We start from the raw sequence: 24,573 nt of genomic DNA, 5'->3' as shown, positions 1-24,573 counted from the left end.
ATGTTAAAAATAGTTAAGGATGTACTGCTTAGAATAATGGAGAATATATATTTGTTTTAGATAGAGGAAGCTAATAAAAGTAAGGGAAAGGGGACAAAGGGTTGGAAAGCTGTTGGAAGTCAACAAAAAGGGGGGGAAAGGGAGGGGGTTAGAGATGAAAAAATTGGGGAAAATTGAATGTAAATGTGGAAATAATGGATTCTAACCCAATAAAAAATTTTCAAAAAAAAAAAAAATCTGTGTGTAAGCCAGAGAACACCAATTGAGCCTTCCCAGTGTGATTTAATTATGCAAGATGAAAGGAATACCCACTGGCAATGAATTTTTACTTTAAGAAAAAGTAATGCTTTATGCAATACATATAATTAAACAGTTTTCCAAACAAGACATTTCTTAGTCATAACAGTGACTGTATAATAAGAGTCAGGTTCTGATCTTATTAATTCAACACACATGGACTATGTTAATTTATATGTTCTACAGACTTCAGTAGAGCTACTCAGTTTTCACTTGCGTGACATTGGGAAGAACTGACCCAAGGATTTGTTTAAAAAGAAACAGACTAGATTGCACAAGTGAAGGTGGGGCTCCATAACTGACAATGATGCAGAAACAAAAATGCTGAACAGTGCTTTGGTAGACCATTGGTGACTGCATCACAGACTTTTGGCTTTCTTGGAGACACCATCAAAGGAGGCTGCTATTTTACTTGAAAAACTGGACTCGTACAGTATTATCAAAAGGCTTTCATTTCATCAAACCAAATTGTTTTACCCATAGGAGCTTAAGGACTGTGTAATGGTATGATGTAAGTTGACTTTAAAATGTTTAGTAAAAGGGACTTTTCCCCTTTAAAAAAAAGTTGTCATCTGGGGTGAATGTGCGCAGACAAGCTGGCCTGCTGCAAGATTGATGTGTGTGTATACACATAAATGCATGCACAGCTGCTGCTATTTGAAAGGAAAACGTGTCTGTTCAGCAGGTTGGACTTGCATGATCTTCATGTCTAAAATCCAACACATAAACTAAGCAGTTATAGCAACAAAACTAATGTTTCTGTCAGCTTATTAACTCATCACAGGTCTGATTCTTCATTTTTCTTTACTTTCCTACCATCTTCTTCCCTTCTATCTGCTGCACTTCTTCCCTTGTACATGAAAGGCTCCCACCTTCATAGAAAAATAGTAGTCAATCCTTATGTTTATCCTACAGGAAAATACATATTGACCTGGGAATGGATCCAACCATTCTCCAGGGAGCATTCCTCCAGCCTAAAGAATCTTTCTCCAATTTAAGTGGCTCAGTGGAGTAACTGAATTGGTGTAGGACCCACCTTAAGGATTCTGGATGCTGCTACCTTTGAGCCTGGGGATGTGGCAGCAGCAATCACTCTGTGACTCTGAGTCAAAATGCATGCACATTTCCATTTTGATCTGCTGTGGATAGTCCATAGCCCTTAATACATCAGTCATATGTGCAATCTTAAGTTGGTTTTAGCGGTTTTGTTTTAAAGTTCTGTTGATCATAGTGATACTATATTGTTTTCTACTGATTGTAGAACTCTTGTACACTTTTAACGGAGAGGTGGTAAATGTATGTTTTAAATAAAATTATTTGATGTGTCACAGCCACATACTCAAGGCTTGCATATAGTATAGAGCTGGCTACCTGTGTGGTCTAGCTTCCTCATTTACGTACTCAAATTCCTACCTGGTAGGAGCTGCTATCTCAGTCAAGTGGCAAATAACAGACCTAACAGAAATACCAAAATGTAAGCAACACCCAAAATATATCTTCTTTAAGGAATAAGCATTTGATTATGCTTGCTCCATTTGATTATGAAACATGCTAAGTGGGTGAAAAAACTGTCACAATTGTGAATGGGTTATGATGACTTTAAACAACTTCCTGTCCCCATATTGTATTGATCTGCCCATGATTGCTTACTTACATAAAGGGAGGTCAGGCTCCACCCTCAAATAAATGACAGTTTTGGTAGGCAACACCCCAATGGCCAACATTGGTAAGTATGTAAACCAATGCAAACATCTCTTTATTTACGCTGTTCTGGTTTCAGGACCAGTTTCGTGGTTAAAACTCCTTTCTTAAACCTCTAATTTTTTAAAAAATCTTGGCTCTCTAGGTTAAGTGGCAGTTTGTGTGGAAGAGCAACAAGATGTTTTGAAGTATGACAGAAGTACTGATGCTGCACCAGAGGCTAGGAATATTAATGGCCAAATCTAGGTGAGTTTCACTTTAAACTGATGTTCTTCTTCACCTGTTTCTGAAATCTTTTCTTGAATCAAAGGATACCTATGATATCTATGTCACTGATAATCTTCTGTTCCTGAAAGGAGTTTGAGGAAAGATATAAAGCTTTTTTACAATTACTTTAGAGCTTCCTTTTCAGTATGTCTTGTTACTGTGAGGTGAATTTATGGTACTGATCTTTTTATCCAGCTGACTACACAATAGTTTTGAAGCTTGTATTCAGTAAATGTCTCTTAATAGAAGGGTAGGGGTAATTTTTGCCATCCCACCCCCGGATCACCAGTTTGCTCCTCACGCTGCTCCTTAAGTTTCCATGTCCCCTAGAGAACATGATTGCCCAGGAGCAATCCTTCCTTTCATGGAGGCCAGCATGTCCCTTTCTAAGGAGCTTGGGATAAAGAAACAGTTGAGCAGATGACTAGAGCAAAAATGGAGGAAAACTCAAAGCACAAGTGACCAAACACAGGTGCCCTGGTCTTTGGTGGTCATGGCAGCACAGCAAGCTTACTTCTATGCAACTCTTGCATCTGCTTAATGCTGTCTAGCAGAACTTCTCCAGGTTGTGATGGGGCTCTTGTTCCAGGTCCTGGAGGATGTTGATTTGGAAAATGTACAAGCCTTTGTGACTCCTTTGCAGGCCTGGGTTTGTGACAGAAACATCCTTGGTTTCCTCACCCAGTGACCTTCCCCAGGAAACTGATAGGGGAGTTCTCATCCACTTTCAGTACCATCACCCATGGTATACTTCTAGACTGGACAGTTGGGTTGGGGGGGGGGTAGCATTGTGCTTTGCTTGTTTTGCTCTTACTTGACTTGACAGTTCCAGACGGTAGCTGCGTAGCTCTGTGACATTTATGCTATGGAGTCCCACAGGGCTCCATCTTTTTTCTCATGATGTTTAACATCTGCATAAAACCTCAGGGAGAGGTTGTCCAAGGACTTGGAGCGAGGTGTCACAAGTACATAGATGGGACCCAGCTCTAATTCTCCTTAACAGCGGAGTGGGTCTGTGGAAGTCCTGGAGATGGTAATGGGGTGGATGAGGACTGAAGGTTAATCCAGACAAGACTGAGGTACTGTTGGTCAATGGGGATTGTGGAGCCAGTCTGTCCTAGAAGGGGTTGCACTTCCCTGAAGGAGCAGGTTTGTAGCTTTGGGGTCTCAGCCTATGGTTGGAGACTTGGATCTCCTGTGTCATGTAGTGCCTTCTCTCAGCTTCATCTGATACTTCAGTTATGGATGTGCCTCAAAAAGTGTGATCTGGCCATGATGATTCATGCTCTGATCACATCAGAGTTTAATTACTGTAATGTGCTCTACATGGGTCTGCCTTTGAAAACCATCTGGACACTTCAATTGATCCAAAATGTTACAGCCTCTTCCTTTTCCCTTTGTTTTAAGTCCAGGACTTTTTTTTGTGGGAAAAGAGGTGGTGGAACTCACTGGGTACCATCCCAGGACCATATGATGATGTAACTTCCAGAAAGTGACATCATCATGCAGGATGCAGCCACCCTGGGAGCGCTTCTGTGCTCCACAGGGGGCCCAAATCGGCCTGGAACGCTGCTGCTGCGTGGGAGAGCACTCCCCTGCCCAGCGGTGGCCTAATCCTGGCAGTTTTGGGCCCGAATTAGGCTGAAACGGGCAGCTGCCATATGGGGGAATCCTCCCCTGCCCGGCAATGGCACAATTCTGGCCGTTTCGGGCCTGAATTGGCCGAAACGGGCCTCAAATGGCCAAAACGGCCTGGATCGGGTCTAAATTGTGGCCGAATTGGCCTGGATCAGGCTGCTGCCACACAGGGGAACCCTTCCCTGCCCAGCATTGGCCCAATACTGGACATTTTAGACCCAAATTGGGCCAAAACGGGCCCAGAATGACCCAAATGGGCCTGAAACAGCCAGGATTGAGGCCAAATCAGCCTGGATCTGGCCACTGCCACGTGGGGCAACCCTCCCCTGTCTGGCAGCAGTCCGATCCCAGCCATTATTGGCCCAAAATGGCCTGGATTATCCTGGAAGGGACTGCTGCTGTGTGGGAGAGCACTCCCTCACCTGGTAGCGGCCTGATCCTGGCCGTTTTGGGCTCAAATATCTACCAGTCACGTGGGTATTTTTAAGAGGTGCCAGAACGGCATTCCACAGTGTTCTGGCTGAAAAAAAGCCCTGGTTTTAACCAACATAAATGGCAATGTTGGCATTTTGAAATTCTCTAATAAAATATTTTATTTAACATAGAGGGGAAAGTTCAGGTGAAATCAGGGGCTGAAAATGTCTGGGGTAACTCAATATAGATAACTCGTGAGATAAAATCAGTACATGCATAGACTTTAGTTCTTATGTTTCAGTCTAATGAGAGTTTCTTAAGCTATTTACAGTTACTTAAATCTTTATGTTGAGATCTTTTGTTCCAGTGTTTCCCCAGACACACTAGTGCACCCTCTTTGAGTATTCTTTGACTCTTTTGGTTCCTGGAAGGCTGGTACACTCTTTCCAGTACCCAAACCTCTTCTCTTGAAATACCAATATTCATCTTGAGTTTCTAATTGATTCTTAAGGACTCCAATGGCAGTTTCTAGCCACATCAGACCAGGGATCTCTTCACTCTTCAGAGCTAATTGCCTGTTTGGGTAGGGAAACTCTCCTCTCACTAGAAGATCTATTTAGGTCTTCACCTACTTCCCAAACTTTCTTGCCAACTTTCCTCCAGTTCTCCTGTCTGCATTAAGCTGTTCTCAGACAGTGCTGAATCTTGAAACTGTCAATACTCGACTCCTCTCAGCTAGGGCTGAAATTAGACTCCCCTTTCCCTAGCATCCAATTCAGAAGCCTTTCTCTATTCAGCTGATGCTACTCAATCAGATTCCTTGGAGTGGTCTGTCTCTCAAGGCTCTCTGTTTCTGAGAAGAATTAACCCTTCACAGTCCTTCAGGTGTTTGTACAGCAGTTCTAATCTTTTAAAAGGGCAGTCCATGACACCAGACCAATGTCAGAGGTTGGTTGCTGAAAGAAACAGCACAGATCTGTTCATCTGTTTCTGGGCACTATTCAAAGTTCTGGTTCTTAACTATAAGCCCCTAAATAAGTTGGGGCCAGGGTACCTGAAGGACCATCTCATCCCATGCTACCTAGCTCATGAGTCTGCCTCCTGTTCTTTGTGCTTCCACCCTCAGAGGTGATGTGGGTAGTTACCAGAGGGAGGGCATTTTCAGTTTCAGTACCTCTCCTTTGGAATGCCCTCCTACTTGAGAGTTTTCTGGCACCTACCTTACTGTCTTTTTAAGTGCCAGGCCAAAACATTTCTTTTTACACATATTTTTAATTACCTTTCCAGCTGTTTTATGGTCTGAGGTCTGTTTTATGGATCGTTTTTGTGCTGTTTTTATGTCCCTGAGCTTTTCTTAATGGCTTGCTTGTTTTTATATTAATGACTTATTATAATTGTCAACTTTGCTCTGAAATGAAGATATAACTATCTCCTTTATAAATAAATAAGAATTGGGCTGCAGTGAGAGAGGAGAGGCAGGGAAATCCTGTTTCACTAACAGAAATCCGTTCTATCAGCAGAAATTACCTCTGAATCCAACCCATTATTGATTTTCCAGTCATTCAATTTACTCTGAATATAAAAATGAGTGTTTGTTTATAAGCAGCTATATTTGTTATAAAATTTGCCTGTGTAACAGAAATTTAAGTTACAGCTCTTGTTTATAAACTCCACATTGTATAATTCTGTCCTCCTCCAGTTTTATTTTTTAACATTGCAGGACTATAGAATTCAGCTGCCATTTGCACAGTTTACTTTAATTTCTTAAAATTGTTTTCTTTGCTTTGGTTGTAGCAATCACATGGTCTTCTAAAGAAGTCATGGGTAGCTGTTGTAGCTGTCCAGATAAAGAAACTGTCCCAGATAACCATCGAAACAAATTCAAGGTAAAATTCTGCGTGGGATTTTGTTGCTTTGATGGTCAGAGTTCTGTTTTGTACAGGCAGGAAAGAAAAAAGCACATTACGGCTTAACAGAGAGTTCTGTGGTAGATTTATTTTATCTAGTATGTGTGGCCTATACAACCATGAATCCAGTGGAGAGAGAAATAAAATCCGCTGGTACTGTGTGTTTTTTACCATAGAGCCATACCATTTATGAGGATTTGTAAATTATATGGGTAGCTTTTTCCTGCCCTTCTCTTAGGAATAGTGCTGAGACATCAGTTTAAAATCTTTGTCCTGTTTAATTTCTTAGTATACATGGGTTTCAGTTAATTACTTTTAAGTACCTGTGAAATGATTTACCGTTAAATATCCATATTTTAAATGTGTGTTTTTAAATGTTTTATAGGTTATTAATGTGGATGATGATGGTAATGAATTGGGTTCTGGTATAATGGAACTTACAGACACAGAACTAATCTTGTATACCCGTAAACGAGATTCTGTCAAGTGGCATTACCTCTGTCTGCGCCGCTATGGCTATGATTCCAACCTCTTCTCTTTTGAAAGTGGCCGAAGATGTCAAACTGGACCGGGTATGTATGAAGTCTTCCATTTCACAAATCTGTAAATGAAATTCAGGTGCAAAGTGTTTTGTTTTAGAAGACTTAAAATAGCCTAATGTCTGTAAGTTATAAGCATTAAGTTGATATGATTAAGAATAAGTAAATGTGTGGTAATGAAATTTAGCCTAGATCTTGTATTTCTTAAAGTAACCTTGTAAATAACAGCGGAGGTTTATTCAAATTACAAATAGAAAGCCTACAGTGAGGAATTCTCATTTGATAAATCTGTTGAAACAGGTTGAATGGGATTTATCTAGCTCATGTTTTAGTGACCCAGAAGAATACACAGATTGTGTTAAAAAGAGCTGTTCAGGGTTATGCAAAGAGCTTATACCAGCTCAGTGTGACCCTTGGAGTAACTGACTGCCTGCCATACCATCCTTTTGAAACTTTGCAATTTTTTGCACCTTGAAAGATATTATGTAAAGATCAGCCACCATCAAAACCATTTCCAGGGGGGTTGTCTAAAGGATTTCAATCAGATAGAGGTGACGAGACAAAGAATAGGTGCTGTGAAAGGAAGCGCTTCAGCAGTAATATAACACATATTTAGTGTTCTTTGAGAGTGTCAGCACATATGTAGATAAGGACAACCCAATAAATATTATATTTTGGACTCCCTAAAATCTTTGACATAGTCTCTTATCAGAGTTTCTTAGGTGTCATGGTAATATGACAGTTGGTCCTCTTACAGCTTGGTAACTAGCTAAAGAACAGCATGAAAGGGAAAAATTGGACAGTTTTCCCAATGACAGGAGATAAATGGTGTGTTCCTATGAGGATCTGTATTGGTAGCAGCACCATTTAACTCAGTTCTTGTGGATTTGGGATTAAATGCAGCTAATGAGGTGGCCTATTTTACAGATGTCACATTTTTCAGGATGGTGAAAACGTGCAGACTGTGAAGAGCTCTAGTACGATCCCTTCAGATCGCATAAATAGACAAAATGTTGGTAAACGTGGCAAATAAAAGTAATGAACAATGGAGAAAAAAAACTAACTTCACACTTCAACATACTTTGCCATGATTATTCAGATGTTAGGCTGATGATGAATAGTTCAATAAAAATATCATCTTAAAATACAGACAGTGAAAAAGAAAGGGTCCTGCATCAGGGGTTATTGAAAGGAATTTGAAAATAAAATTAGCATTATTGTATAGCGCAGCCACTTGGTTATACTATTTACAGCACTGCTAGCTTCATCTTAGAAAGGATATTATTAAGTTGGGAAAGCAAATGCAGAAGTGTCAATCCAAAAATATCAAAAACCAATAGGAGTCTTGTGACACCTTAAATACAAATATAGTAGCTTTCATGAGCTAGAGTCTACTTGTCCATAGATGCTCATGCTTCAACAAACTGGGCTGTAGTTCATGAACTCTTGTGAAGTCAAGAATAATAATGTGTTGCTTTTGATGTCACAGGCTCCAGTTTTGTGTTTGCTGCAAGAGATTAACATGGCTGATCAGCCTTCTTAACATGGAATGGCTAAAGTGTCTAGATCCTTTTAGTTTAGAAAACAAAATGGTGACATTGTAGAGTAATGTGTTAGTCTTAGGATGTGGAGAAAGTACTCCCTCTCTCCATCTGCCATACTGTTAGAACTCAGAATCTTTTACTGAAACAGATGAGCAATAAATTGGAGACAGATAAAATGAAGTACTTTTTCATATAAGGCATAATTATATTTTGGGGTTTGCTGCCAGAAGATGTTTTGTTTTGATGAATGATTGGTCTCTCAAAGGTTGTTGGCCATAATGGCTAAGTAGAAACTCCATCTTCAGAAGCAGTATGCCTGTAAATACCAGTTGATGGGGATGGAGGGAACAATAGTGGGGAACAACAGTTGCCTTCATGCCCTGCTTGTTAGTTTTCCTGACTGACCTAAGTGATTGGAAACAAGATGCCAGATGGTTTGTCTCATCCCTCAGAGCTGCTCTTCTGTTCAATTGAAAGAGTTTGGAGTGTAGATGTAGACTGGATTCAGTCAGGAAGTTTGTGTAATGGCCCTGTGTTATTTATGTATTATTTATTTATAGCTTCAGGTGGGTAGCCATGTTAGTCTACAGTAGAACAGCAAGATTTGAGTCAGTGGCACCTTAAAAACCAACAAGATTTCCAGGATGCAAGTTTTTGAATTCTCAAAAATTGGGTTACAGGATTAGAAAACAGTGCAGTAAAATAGTACATGACATGGCATAGCATAGACAATGCAATACCGATTCCAGAAAATAAGTCAGTGAGAACAAGATAATGAATACAGTAAACAGTGCTGTAAATGGCTTAGTCCCTTTGTAAAAATGTTCTCCCGAACAATTCCTATCACTGTTCTCTTTATGAAAACACCCTCCTGAACAAATTTGTTGGACGCCATCTGTGGAGCTTTCCTGACCGCCAAGCAGGCCATTCTACAAAGTGAGAGCCACCACAGGGGATGCTTGTGTACAGGCAGCTGCTGATCGTACCCATTTGCTAGGTGCAATCTTCAGATTACTTTGCTCAGATGAACATAACTGTTGCCGTGGAATGTATCAGTAAATTGCTTTTGTAACCTCTTCCTAGTATTTTTGTCTTGGTAATACCAAATGTACATGCTTTTTAATCTTATAAATGTAATAAAATTATCGATGAAGATTTCGTTAATGAAATATATCAGAGTAAAGTAGTATCAGAGAGAATCGTTAGTTCATCAATTACCCATTGAGGTCTTTTATTAGTGTTTGAAAGTAAGTGTATATATTGGAAAGCATATACTTATAAACATTTGAATGCCATGTTTCCTCCACCAAATGATTAAATGTGACAAATACATATAGCTTGTCTTGTGCAGTTACCCATATTATCCTTTTTGTACAGCTTTTTCTTCTTGAGTGAGGGATGGGGTTTTACAGTGTTGGGTCACCTTTTTTAAAAATTACAGGCACAATGGCAGTTGTTAGACTGCATGTCAATACTGCATATTCAACCTATCCCAAGCATTTGTGGGCTAGAGCTCCAAAATACTATCTCTTCTGGTGGATGTCAAATAAGTTAGAATCAATTTTCTTTAAATATTGAGTGAGCCTCCCTAAAGAGGTCACTAAGGTAGAGAAGATGTTTGCCAAAAAAAAAATCCAACATAAATTCCTGTGAAAAGCCACAACAGTTGCAGTGATATTTTATTCTGTAAATAGTTGCTAGTGAACATTCTGCACATTTCAGCTCTGCCTGACTCTCTGAGGAGATATAAACGTTTGCTAGGAAGGAGCTGAGCACCATCCCAATTAGTTCAATGTACAAGTTTGTTCCCTTCTCACATTGTGTGGTTCATTGACACTGTAGAATACAAATCTATTTTTTCCTCTATGGGTTTTCTATTTCCCTTGGCCTAGGTACTTTCAGTTGAAAAAATTTGTGTTTTATTACAAACCTAAACATGTTATGTGGAAGTTTCTTTAATGGAATCTGCTTCTGTGTAACAAATTTATAATACTAGCTGTCCTGTGGTTTAAAAGGCTGAATTGCTCTCTTAGTTAGGATGTGCTTTGTTCACCAAGATGGTGGTTCTCAACTTGTGTTCTGGGACCCCGGCAGTCCTCACTGAGAAGATTAACAATGACTTCCTTAAACAGATCTTTTCAGTCATGTTCCCTAAAATGCAGAGCAACAAGGGAGTTTGTATGTGTTGTAGGACATATGCTTGGTTCATGTTGCATAGGTAAGGGCTTGGCTTGTGCTTAGAATAAACTTTGTGTGGCCTAGGATTCCCCCCCTTAATAATAACATTTGATTTATATACCATCCTTCAGGACAACTTAACTCACACTCAGCAGTTTACAAAGTATGTTATTATCCCTACAACAATCACCATGTGAGGTGGGTGGGTGGAACTGAGAGAACTCTGGAAGAGCTGTGACTGACCCAAGGTCACCCAGCTGGCTACAAGTGGAGGAGTGGGGAATCAGACCTGGTTCTCCAGATTAGAGTGCCGCAGTTCTTAACCACTACACCAAACTGGCCCCCTCTTCAATAAACATTGGCTTCAAGATAAGGCGCTTGGGGGTTCCTGATACATCTGTGTGGATAGTGGTAGATTGTTTTGAAAAATGATGCCATACGTTACAAGAACTAGACATTAAAAACATGAGCCTTTTAACAGAATTACAAAGACTGCCATCAACAGTCCACTTATTCTGGAGCATTAACATATATTTGAATGGCTTATTTTAGGATAAGTGAGTTGTAGGCTGCAATGGTAGACCAAATAGGGCTGCAGAGTGATGAAAAATCACTGTGCTGAAGTTAGGAATGTTGTAAAGGAATACATAAAACTGACTTAACTGCTACCACCTGGAATGTTTCTATCACTGCAACTAACACATAGGCAATACCGAGAATCCTTGGTATTTAACAGCATGTCCTTTCTCTACACAGCTAATTGTTTTGTCTGAAATAGAGTAGGGTTCAGTAGTTCTAGCACGTTAGATAAGCTGAAACTCAGCAAAGACGCACACTCGTTAACAAGAATGTCAACTTTAACTTCATGCTTTCATTGGAAGAAAAATCCAAAGCTTCAACTGCATGGGTTTTCTGTTTGCGGACAACGGTAAGTCGGGCTCCCTCTGCTGTTGAAAGACAAAGTGGAACAATACTAAAGGAGAATCCATGGTATTGGCTACTTTGTTTCTGTGTCTATCCACCAAACCAAAATCAAATTGGCTTGGTCTGTTTCACCCAGGTCTGTTTTTACAGTCCTTCATCATAAACCCTTACATTAACATGGACCTACTCCTTGTGTCAAATCCTTCTTATTTATGCAGGAATTTTATATCAGCCTTTTGACTTTGTGTTGGTAATTGAGCAGATACCTGAAAAATGAATTTTTGCTGTACCAAAACTCAACTTACCACAAAACTTTTGTTTCCTAAAATGCATACCAAACACCCTGTTCTGTATACTGTTCACTTTACCCTTTGTTTAAATGTGTGATCATAAAGGTTTTTAAACATTTTAAAAGGTTTTGACTATGTGGTTAATTTGATAGTTCTCTTTCTTTAAAAGGTATGCATTTGAGTGGACTCCATTTCTTAAAAAATTGAAAGTGTCCCTTTTCCTTCTTAAAACCATCTAACAGATAATATGTTGTTGTAGGAATATTTGCTTTCAAGTGTGCCCGTGCTGAAGAGTTATTTAATATGTTGCAAGAGATCATGCAGAATAACAGCATAAATGTGGTAGAAGAGCCAGTAGTAGAAAGGAACCAACATCAAACAGAGATGGAAGTTCCCCGAACTCCCCGAACACCTACCAGTAAGTTTTTTTCCTGTCTGGGAATTGGGTGTGGAATGTAAACTCAGTTACCAGATTTACTTTTGACGTGCTAACAACAACAACAACAACAACAACAACAACAACAACAACAGCCTTCGATTTATATACCACCCTTCAGGACAACTTAATGCCCACTCAGAGCGGTTTACAAAGTATGTTATTATTATCCGCACAACAAACACCCTGTGAGGTGGATGGGGCTGAGAGAGCTCCAGAGAGCTGTGACTAGCCCAAGGTCACCCAGCTGGCTTCAAGTGGAGGAGTGAAGAATCAAACCCGGCTCTCCAGATTAGAGTCCCGTGCTCTTAACCACTACACCAACAAGATTTTATCAGTTTCCAGCATTAATGTTTCATGTGGATTTGTACATGTTTCGTGAGGGCTGATTGAGTCTAGAGATATGAAGACCCAGATGGGTAAAATGAAGAAATAAAAATGAGGGAGCATCTACCCCTTCAGTTGGTTCCCCCAATTTTAAGAAAAATCAAAAATCTCTTTTGGACTTACTGACATGTTTTAATGCATTTTTATTAGTAATAGTATTATGACGTAATCTACTTGGGAAAAAAGTGTTCTTTGGGGAGGTTTTAGGGAATATTTTGAGATCTTTATCTCAGATATGTTGTCTGTAAGCTCCTTAGATGGTGTGTTGCAGAAAGGACTGTAATCAAAGAACTAATCAATATATATGTAACACTCCTAATTCCTTCACCACAGTTGTAAAATAAGAAACGGGACAAAAATGATATGCACCCTCATATCTTTACCATGAATTTTTGTCCTACTGGCACTGTTCTTAACTATAATCAATTCTAACCAGGATTTGAAAGCAATTTCAACATTCTAACAGTACACCCTGGTTACCATTCTAACAGTATACCATGGTTAAGGTGCTTCCATAAGACTTGACCATGATGAAGGTGGTGGAATAAGGCAATTTGCACTGGAAGAGATGGTCTGGGACTGAGCAGAGGGAGTATCTGATCCTGCAGAGCTGCTGTCAACCCTTTAAAAGGGGCTGGGAGTGTATGTGCATGAGCCCCAACTCTTATTGCCAGTACTACATTTTCAAAATACAACAGTCATAGTTAAAGACGTCTGGTTCTGTATTTTGCATTACTTAATAATGGCTGCTGATTCTAAATTTGGATGCTGAAGTCCACACCTAAAAAGATGGGATATGTGGTGATCAGAGAATGCTTGCCGTTTCAAGAGTGAAAAGTGCTGATGAGAAGGCTTGTTTGTTGGAGGATGAGCCAGTTTCTCTTTTGATTTCTTACCTTATCATCATTTAGGAGACCATAGTACAAGTGGGAAGTAAGAAGAAAGCAAATGGTAATTTGTGGCTAAAAATGACCGAGGAGGCTCATGCCTCCTTCAAGATTTTATTACTTTAAAAAAAAACCTTTCCCCCCAAATCAGGGAAATTGAACTGGTTGGGAATATGTGAAATAATAATAATAACTATTTGATTTATATACTGCCCTTCAGGGCAATTTAGCACCCACTCAGAGTGGTTTACAAAGTATGTCATTATCCCCACAACAAACACCCTGTGAGGTGGGTGAGGCTGAAAGAGCTCTGGGACTCTTGGGTGACTAACCCAAGGTCACCCAGCTGGCTTTGAGTGGAGGAGTGGGGAGTCCTGCCACTCTTAACCACTACTCTGAACTGGCTCTCAGTTTGGTATTGTAAACGGCAATACCAAATTTGGGTGCCTTGCATGACACAGCCTTAATTAATCTTGATTCAGTACACAAGGCATCTTTCAGGAATAATGTTTTGTGGCTTCCTTATTTTCATTATTCTCTGTGGGTTTGATCTGTAATTCCATCTGTTAAGTGAAGAACCTTCAGTGTTTAGTTCTTGTAACCCCTTCTTACGTGTTCAGGGTAAGGCCGATCGCAACCTTGGGGTCAGGTAGCAATTTCCCCCAGGCTAGTTTGGCTAGGGTTCCTGATGGAGTTTTGCCGTCTTTTGAGCATGGAGTAAGGGTCACCGTGTGCGGGGGAGGGTGAAGTATTTGGGAATTTCCTGCATTTTGCAGAGGTTGGACTAGATGACCCTAGAGATCACTTCCAAGTTCCAACCCTGTGATTCTATGATTCTAGCACAAGAAGTCTCCTCACTTAGTAGCAGAGAGCTGTATGATCCAACTCTGTACATTACTTCAAAAGATACCTATATCAGTGTTTTTATTATAGTACTATTATAGTATTAATTTAAAGAAAAAGTTCTGTCCTCCCTTAATTCACCATCAAAACCTATAACGACAATGTTCAATATATATATATTTCCATCAAATGTTTCCTAAAGAAAAATAGCATTTCATATCAACAAGATAACTGTGGTTTTCTCTCTAATCAGCACCTGGGTTGAGTGGTCAGAGTTTACCTAATGGGTATCCAAGATATCCCTCCTATGGAGATGCTTCATCCCATCCCTCCAGCAGACACCCCTCTGTAGGAAGTGCACGTCTTCCTTCAGTAGGTGAAGAATCAACACATCCTTTGCTTGTAGCAGAGGAGCAGGTAAGGAATTTTGAGTTTTTATGCATCATAGTCATGTCTTAATCTAATTCTTATTTACAGGATCAGTGTTAGCATGATATAAATTTGTACTGATTTTTTTTTACTCTTGTGTTTTGATGTGGAAGTGCTCCAAAAATAGTTTCTTGTGCAAACATATGCACATGTCACCATATACTGTTTTAGGACACAACAAAACCATGTAGTCATTGGCCATGAGCAACAAAGGGAGTAAAATAAATCATATGGAAGCTGAGTGATAATGCAACTGATACTTCAATCTGTCCTTTGCAGGTCCATACATATGTGAATACAACGGGTGTACAGGAGGAAAGAAAAAACAGGCCAAGTGTGCGTACACCTCTTGAACGAAGAGTTTCTAATGCAGAATCAAGCAAGGCAAAAGAAGAAGAAAATTGTTCTGAGGACAGAGATGCCCAGGTTGTACTGGAGCCCGAAGGAGTCAAGTTTATTTTGGGCCCAACACCTGTCCAGAGACAATTAATGGAAAAAGAAAAACTGGAATCAAGTGGGAATAGTACTCAAGCTAGTGGGAACAGTACTGAAACTAGTGCAAGCAGTATGCAAGCTAGTGGGAGTAGTAACAGTGAATGGGACACTGGATACGATAGTGATGAACGCAAAGAAGCCTCTTCTGGTAATAAACTAGCATATGAAAATGTAAATAGATTGTCTATACCTAACGCTCCAGGGCTCAGGAGAGGTCGTCTGATATCATCCAGTAACTCCGATACCCAGAATATCAACAATTCAGCTCAAAGGAGAACTGCATTGTTGAATTATGAAAATCTGCCATCTTTGCCTCCTGTTTGGGAAGCCCACAAGCTAAGTAAAGAGGATGACGACAGTTTAGGACCAAAGACCCCTTCTCTGAATGGCTACCACAATAACTTAGATCCCATGCATAATTATGTCAATACAGAGAACGTAACAGTGCCATCAAGTGCTCACAAAATAGAATATGCAAGACGGCGGGACTGTACACCTACAGTCTTTAATTTTGATATTAGGCGACCGAGTTCAGAACACAGGCAGCTCAACTATATACAGGTTGATCTGGAAGGTGGCAGTGACTCTGACAACCCTCAGACCCCAAAAACTCCTACCACTCCTCTTCCACAGACTCCAACCAGACGCACAGAGCTGTATGCTGTGATAGACATTGAAAGAACAGCTGCTATGTCAAGCTTGCAAAAAGCACTGCCACGGGATGACGGTACTTCTCGGAAAACTAGACATAACAGTACTGACTTGCCTATGTGAGCCTGGAAAGTGTTAGTTAAATTTTTTGCACCTTTGTGAAGTTTTTTTTAATTGAATGAGTGCTCCATTTTGAGTTTTAAATGATATTACCTTACATAGATTTGTTAGATTTTTTTCCTGAATATTTCATGTGTGTGTTTAACGAAAGGGAATTTAAGGTAGCATATTAAATAACACTGTTTCATTTTACATTTGTAGTAACAGCTTTTGGACAGCATTGCCATATTTTATAGTGCCTATTTTATTGATTAAAGGTTGGAATAACATGCCAGTTTTGACAAACCAGCCATGCCTGAAGTTCCTAGAGGCTAGCAGGTCACTTTAGTCTTTCATGGTTATGTCCATAGACTCACATCTGCCAGTTGAATGTCATGCGTCATAAATGAGAGATTCTCTGGTCAGTTTTAATTGGATTTTTTAAAAAACGGTACAATTTCTTCTGTCCAGAAGAATTGGACTGAATTACTCTGGCAGAAACTAGAACTTAGTTGATAGGAAAGAACTGACAACAGTCATTCTCTAAAGACCTCTATATAGGAGCAGCTTGTTACACTGCTGAAGAGTGCAACTCTTTATAAAGCCGGATTTAAAAATGTAATAGCATATAAGGTGCCATTTCTTAGAGTGACTGGCTTGGGAGGGAAAAAACCTGATGAAATCAGCAATATTGTAAGCATACAAGGATCATTTAGCACAGTTTTAAACACTTCATGAATTAATGACCAGATGCACTTTAAAACCACCTACAAGAAATGCAGCAACTAGAATTTGAGGAACATGTTCTGTTGTAGCTTGCATTTCAGGAAGTCTATGCTGCAGTGTTTCTTTTTCTCTATCAGACTGAAATTAACAGTGACTAATGTGAAGCAGGTATCCCATTTGGAGGAAATAGTTGGTATTGTGCTGAAGCGCTAGAAGCTCTTTGGCCAGAATCCAAAGGCCAATGTTCTGCATGTGCATTGGGTGTTTCCCACTGCTTTCTACCCATCAAAGTTACTCTTGAAAGTCAGGGTAACCTCCCAGAACAGCCCAGGGTATAGAGCACATGTTACTGTAATCTTGCTTGATGCTAAAGCAGATAGAAACTGATCAGTGCATGGGTGGGAGATCTCTTTGGAATCCTATGTACACTGCCTTGAGTTCCATAATGGAAGAAAGGTAGGATATAAATATAATAAAAACAAATACAATTCCTAGTAACTGGGGTGGGGTGGGGGAAGCAAGCAACCCCTTATCTCACAGGGAAAACCATCTGCTCATGCATTGATTCCAACCCATGTAATTGTGTTAGACTTGTTTTTAGCCATCTTGGGGAAAGTTTGCACCTTGTGCAAAGTTTGCTTGTCACTGTTGGCATGTGAGACATCACAACAGTATTCCCTTTCATCAGAGTCTGAAATCAGCCTTCTATTAGGCCCACTACAGGTTTCCAAGTGGCAGCTTCAGGTTCTTCTGTACAGTTGTACTAAACCACATTTGTGATGTGGTTCACAATTATGTTGTATCTATACTGAGATCCTTCAAATTTTACTTTACTCTTCCTTTCTTCAGTTTTCATTTGTGTGTCTGTGTGTACAGTATTTAGATTGCAACTATTAATTTTGTACATAGACTTTGTTTGAAATATTTTATGTGCTTTGTCTTATTCAATTTCTACATTGCCATGGCTTTTGGAAGGCCTTTTGGTAATATTGTCACTAACAGAAAAACCTTATTGATTGCATGCACAAGGAAAGAAGAATTACTAATAGCTGAGGTTGAGAAGTGCTGTGGTGCCTTAGAAAATAACTGGTATGTGCTTTCATGCCTTGGTTTCTTTCAGAAGCAAACAATTATAGGTCAGTTTTGTAGTTTGAAGGCTGGATTTGAGTACATATGTGATGTACTGAGGCACATTCTGTAAATAGTAGTGCTCTTCGGTTTTGTGAGACAGAGATCCTGGTCCTCTTCCATCTGTATTGGCAGATCGATCTCGGATTCTAGCAAAAATCCCTTACTATACTGCCATAGTCTCCTTGTTTTGTGATGCTGGGCTGCTAGCAGTATGTTCTTTCCTAAGCATTGAGCTTGCTGCCACAGCAAGTCTTGGTACCTGAGTAGCTGCTAACAGTACATACAATCCCTGAAAATAATTTTAAAAACACATTTGTTGTCAATAGCTGATGCCTTAACTACTGCTGAATCTTCCCAGTACATTCTAGCATCTTTTGATCTTCCCTGGTCAAAAATCCCTCTGCTGTAGGATAAAGAAGCACATAGGGTTGCATGCTCAGTGCAAGACTCATGCAATACCAGCTAACACAGGCTAACCTGAACCTTTGATAGTAAAGGAAGTAATTGATATTGTAAATTATTGTGGGACACTTGTCCTGGAGTACTGAATAAACCTGTGTGCAACAGATCCAGTTTTTTAAAAAAAGCTGTCTTTGCAGCGGGTGAGCAAAAAGAGTTGGAGAGCATCCTGGAAAATACGCTTTTCTGTTCAGTTTTAAACTTCTAGCCTTCATTTCTGTAGTAGATTAGGCGGCTGTATATTGCCTGCACTAACTTCCTGGTCATATTATATGGGAATGTGTTCAGATATCCTGCTAAATATAGTATAGAAATAATAAAAGGGATGGTTCATTGTCAGATATCAAGAGGGTGTTAAATATCTTGTCTTTTCTATCCATCTGTGAAAAAGTTTGGTATAAAAAGCAGCTCTGGTTTTGATCAGCAATGCAAGAGACTGCTGACACTCAAGCCAATGGCAGACCAAGTGTGTCTGAATAATATGTAAGCCTCTTGACCTATACGGTAGCAATCTGTGCTGTGACTGCCAATACTCCATGCTGTTCAGGGCCAGGATCTTCCTTGGATACGTGGATATTGCAAATTGTACACTAGAGTGCGCTAGGTAGAATATGCTACCATTTTCTTTCTGTATGTAAATCCTCCATTTCATTAGTTTCCCCAAGAATTGTCTTTGCTTCTTATGAACCTGAACACCACCTGCTTGCATGCATGTTGGAAAGAAACTAGGATAGTTCTTTCGGATTTTCGATCAGCTAAAGTAGTTTTCATAGCTTCTTTCCCATCTTTTCAGTAAAATTAGCTGGTTTGTCAAATTGATGGTGGAAAGTGCCATCAAGTTGCATCTGACGTATGCCATGTGCATAGGGTTCCAGGGCAAGAGACGAACAGAGGTAGTTTGCCATTGCCTCCCTCCCTGGTCTTCCTTGGTAGTCTCCCATACAGGTACTAATCAGGGCTTACCCTGCTTAGCTTCCAAGATCTGGTGAGATCAGGCTAGCCTTAGCTGCTATCGGATCACAAGATATGCACTTTACTGGAGACCTATCAAAGTTGTGGCAAGAGGTTCATCATCTGCAGATATGGGGCTCCTTTTTCTTTGTCATTAGTATTAATATTTGGATTGGACTTGCAGATGTGCTTAGTGGGAAAGCTCCAAACATATACTTATAGTGGAAATAACCAGCATAACAAAAAAAATCCCTACAAAATCCTGTGAAACGTGGCAACACTATTCACCCATGTGATACCCTAAAATAATGCATGCATCTCTCTGGTACCTCTGTGATATAACTTTAGCAGTCAGTGAATCCTTAACTCATTATTATGAAAAAGGTACACGTGTGTGTGCTAATATTTCCTCATTTTAGGCCTTTACAATATAATTTTGGAGTTTTAAAAAAAAGTACCAGAGCCTTTGTGACAGCTTACCATACTAACAAGAATAAAACCTCACCAGTTTTAATAACAAGGATGTGCTTCATTGTTTTGGAATTCTGGAAGCCGTCTCTATAAAATCATAGATCTAGCTCTTGGATTAATGATTGGTCTGTATTAGGTGTCGGACCAAATCCTATTAGGCCTTGCAGTCAAATCTGTATATTGATCTTACTTTGTATGTTTTCCTTCAAAGGGCCATGTTCCCAAAGAAAACTGGAATTGGGGCAAATAGGGGCACAATGGAAGGCAGGGCAAAGTAAAACTGAACTGTGCTGGCTGCTGGAAGCCTGTTCCTTGGTTACAGAAAGTCCTACTGATCCCCACTCCTGCTTCAGAGATTCATCAGGTGTTGCATCTCTAAAATTGTGCCACATGTAGGCTTTAAAAAGAAAAAAAAAAGAGCTTGCACTGAGTCTGTATTGGATGCCACCTTCTGTGCTTCAGCAGTTCTGTAAACATACACAATATATACACAGCCCTTACAATCCATGTCCCAGACAGTTACCTTGTTTATTTCAATAACCTCATCAATTGAATGGAGTAACTTTCTATCAAAATGTGCGTGAAGATGATATTGCTAGCTGTTAGAATTTTACCGTGAAGCTGTGTTGATATATTTTTGCGGAAGGCATGACAAAAATGGTCATATCAAATGTAGAAGCTATCTATTGTTGCCAACCTCCAGATGTGACCTAGAGACCTGAAATTAAGACTCATCTATAGACTATAGAGATCCATTCCCCCTGGGAAAAAATGGCTGCTTTGGAGGGTGGACTCCATGACATTATACGCTGCCTTCCCCAGACTCCACCCCCAAAGTGCCAGTAATTTCCCATCCTAGAGTTGGCAACCCTAGTAGTATCACTGGAGGGCAGATTATTTTGGAACAAACTAATGCAAGGGCTGTATCTGCTTCATTGTGTGTTGGTTTTTTAATAAAAAACACGTACCACTGATACTTGTGCAGAGAAGGGAGCATGGTTGGTGTCGCATCTCATCAATCACTGTTTGGTGCTCAGCTTCCTGATTTTCTTGCACAAAATCATGAATTTGAAAAGGCACAAGTATTTTTCAACGTTAGTGGGGATTGAGTCTTTCCTGTTGTCACTGTTTATAGCCACCTCATTCACTATCAGAGCATCTGTCTTTCCTTTCACTAATTTTCAATGAATTTGCACTATTCTTCCCATTCACTTATACACCTTATATATTTTGGCTTCAAACAGCAGGCTTTAGTTTCTGTTTCATAATCCCATAAATCTCCGATGTTCCAAGTTCAAAATTGTCATGTGTTTGTGTGTTGTTCTCCCTTTCCCCCAATCTTCCCCCTCCCGCCCCACTAGACTTACTCTTAAACACTATGCTGAAGGTAGGGAGTGTGTGGTTGAAAATGTATAAATTCCAGCAGTGGGAGATTCCACACATACAGGATATTTGTCAAGATTTATTTCTGGGCTAGAAAGGGAAGGTGTAAAATGATACGTTAAAAAAAAGTTGGTGCAGGTAAAGCTTAAAAGTGCAGGTTGCACAAAGTTTTGTCTTGCTGACAGTATAGAAATGAGTAGCCTGAAGTTTAAAAGCAAATAATGAAGCCCTGAATTATATTTGCATACTTAATTAGCAATATTGGCTAGATAAACATTTTCAGCTCTGTATTGATGCTCTTTTCCATCGTTAGAGCTAGCCAATAAAGAGTTTAATTGTTTCTTCATAAATTGTCAGTAACTTTAGATCTAGGTTATTACTTTCTTTGTGAATAGTACCACAGTTATATCTCATGGTATTTCCATAGTAACAGAAGAATCAGAGACTATATTTAAGTTGTAATGATGTTAATTTTCTCCTCGTGCTAACATTCTTAAATACAAACGGACAGAGCTCCTTTACTTTTAATAATTGCACACAAGTGGAAATTTTAGGTCCAGCTTTTCTAGCCTGTCAGTTTTGTCCCTTTAACTGTTAAATGTACATGAGATCTGTTCTCCCTCGCAAATTGTATGCATCATATCCCATATGCCCCAGGAATCCCTTTGGAAATTCTTACAAAAAAAGAACTATGTTAATATGGAGTTAAGGTTCCTGATATCTGTTTCATGGTATATGTGCAAGCAAGTTAAAACTTCATTTTACATTATTTTTCAGTCTTATCTCTCTCTTTTTTCTGATAATGCAGATCAGCATTAACTGATCCACTTCAGAATGGCTCTGTCCACAGATATTAAAAGGTCTTCATAATTACTGCTCTTGACGTGTGGCCAAGATGTTTTGCCAAATGTGTGTTCTATATTAACACATGGTTTTGTGTGGAAGTAGATTTAAATTTAATACAGCATTGCCTTTATATTTCACACAGTGTGAGTTTACTTTTAACAGTATATTTGCAAAGGGCATTTAAATTGTAATTTTCATACTGGTAAATTATATATTTTGTAAAGTATGTTCTTTCTGCTATATCCATTACATTGTATCTTTTTCATATAAACATGAACATAGGACCATCATTCACAATTAGATTGTTAGGTTTCTTGACAGAGGATAGTCTTTCAAGTATGTTAAGGACTTGTCACAAGAAAGGTGGTTTTCCCTGATCAGCTGTTTTGAACCTATCACAGAAGGGCCAGACCTTCAGCTTACAGAAGGTCTACATAGCTTTCTATTTAAGGCATACATATATCCTTGTTGCTTTGGTTGAAGTATCTCAAGGCTATATGATGAGCCTTAAGCAATATTAGGACAACCTGATGATTCCTGTAATATTGTGAAATTAGCCACAAATCAGGATTGGTAATGCCATTTTCCTTTGTGCTTGTGAAGAAGGGGATTATTTGAATAAAGTCGCATCTTAGTTCCCTCCCATGTCTCAGCTCCCTTCTTTAGGCAGAAAATTTAAAGTCTTCCAGCTCATGGCGTGTATGTTCTATTAGCAGAGAGTATGAAATGTCTATGTCAAACAAGATGATGTGGTTAGCAGACTTCACAAATGACTATTTTAATTCTGTTAATGGTCAGAGTGAGATTACTGTCTGAATTTTGCTTTTCTTAGTGCTTTTTTAAAGGCATTTTTTTCTCTGTGTGAAATACACTTTAAAAATGGAGAAGACCCTTCACTCAGGAATTTCTGTGTACTTTGCTTTTGTTTTTAATAATGGGTGTCAACAACCTTAACTCCCTGTTAATTTCCAATGCAATATGTATAAATATATATATAAATATAGTATATAAAATACATATATATGGTACTAATTCTGTATTTTCCCTGATATTTGCCAAACCTTGAATGCAGGCAGTTGTCTTGGTTGTAAGACATTGATTGCTACTGAATGTATAGGAAATGCTTCCATTTTGTAAAAGAAAATAGTGTTTGTTACATATACCGTGATTTGGTGTGTCCCAACCAGCAAGTATGGTGCCTTTCTTTCTTTTTTTTTTTTTAAAAAATTAAGCATAACATTTCATTCCATTGTAGCATCACCTGCAACCATGTCTTCTGAAACATTGTTTGCCTCTTTAACCACACAGTGGTTCTCAAGTTACGGTACAAATGATCTAAATCTTAACATGAAAACAGACAGTAGTTCAGTAATCACCAGTGTGCCACAAATGCATTTATGAAATGCATAAATATACATTTCTATAAAAGCCAAAACTGTCTTTGTATGTTACTTTGTCATTACATTGTAAAATACTGTAAAGTTGTATGTCTTAATTTTGCATTATAAAAATGTTTTCCTACATAAAGGCATCAATATAGCAACTTTGTATAAAGGTAGCTTTTTAGAGTTTATTTTATAAAAAAAAAGTCTAAAGAGTTGGGTATTACCATTGCCAAAATCTCTCTCACACAAAAATTCACGAACTGTTTGAACTTTCCCTTCCCCTCAGTTCTTGTTGAACATTCCAAGCTTCCTTTTGAGACAAAGTGATATTATACTATGCATAGTATGTTTTTGTTTTCCACCACCATGTACTACCATTTAATTTTGGCTTGCATTTTCATTGAGCTTACCAGATTTCCATTTTAAAATGTATTCCGTAATATTGACAACACTGTCCCCTCACCAGTGCCAGCTTCATAAGAATTGTAGCATGGCAATAAAATATTGATTTTTTACTATGTAAGAGTGTGCAGTGATACTTGTGTCTTTTGAATTTCTTACAGTGAAGTCAATTTAAACATGTAAAACAATGCAACACAAACAGTACATTTTATTGCTTGTTGTGTCCTGGATGTTGGTTGGTAATAACTCTCTGAATTGTTCAAGTTTATTATAATAATGTGCATAATTCTTTCCTGAGTGCTGAAACAACAAAGAGTGGTCCCTGCCTCAAGGAGTTTACAGAAGGCATTTGCCTCAGTGATTGTTAGGCTGAGTAGGATAGTTTTGAACCAATAAATCTACTAATCTCAAAATGGGAATAATTTCAGAGTTCTTGGGGGGAAGCAAGGTATTCAAGCACAGAACGCTGAATATAGGACTATGTTAAGGACAAGCAATCAGCTTGTAAATCCAGTCCAGTCCTGAGGGCCTTCTAACATAGCCCTCAATATTCAAATACATTGTCTTTTTATTTGCATCTCATTTTATCTCATTCCAATGTTAACAAATGTTAACTTAGCAAGAACATGGCACTAGGCCATGCATGTTTGATCCTCTTTGCATACCATCCTCCTCCCTGCTATGCTAATTTTCTACTTGTAAGGAACTAGTGTGGTGTAGTGGCTAGATTGACAGACTAGGATCTTGGAGCGCCAGGCTTTATTCCCCGCTTTACCATGGCAACTTGTTGGGTAACCTGGGGCCAGTCATACCCTCTCAATCTAACCTACTTTAGAGGGTGGTTGTAAGGAAAAAATGGAAGAGAGGCTGATGTAAGCTTCTCTGGGTCCCTG

The 24,573-nt window shown here is 39.2% G+C and overlaps 1 protein-coding gene across 1 annotated transcript in view; it reads left to right on the top strand.

The window, feature by feature from the left end:
• Positions 1–23,796, top strand: part of FRS2 (fibroblast growth factor receptor substrate 2) — a 70,680-nt gene extending 46,884 nt beyond the window's left edge. Inside the window, exons 2-7 of the mRNA XM_054988274.1 lie at positions 2,144–2,244; positions 6,112–6,203; positions 6,610–6,796; positions 11,959–12,117; positions 14,506–14,669; positions 14,961–23,796. Coding sequence (XP_054844249.1) covers positions 6,138–6,203; positions 6,610–6,796; positions 11,959–12,117; positions 14,506–14,669; positions 14,961–15,950 — 1,566 coding nt within the window. The 5' untranslated portion in view covers positions 2,144–2,244; positions 6,112–6,137 and the 3' untranslated portion in view covers positions 15,951–23,796. The remainder of the gene's footprint in view (positions 1–2,143; positions 2,245–6,111; positions 6,204–6,609; positions 6,797–11,958; positions 12,118–14,505; positions 14,670–14,960) is intronic.
• The last annotated feature ends 777 nt before the right edge of the window (positions 23,797–24,573 follow it).

Source organism: Eublepharis macularius, chromosome 9, assembly GCF_028583425.1.
Source record: "Eublepharis macularius isolate TG4126 chromosome 9, MPM_Emac_v1.0, whole genome shotgun sequence".
Classification (NCBI taxonomy): Eukaryota; Metazoa; Chordata; class Lepidosauria; order Squamata; family Eublepharidae; genus Eublepharis; species Eublepharis macularius.
Note: the sequence above shows the minus strand (reverse complement) of the source record. Positions and strands in the feature narration are given on the sequence as shown.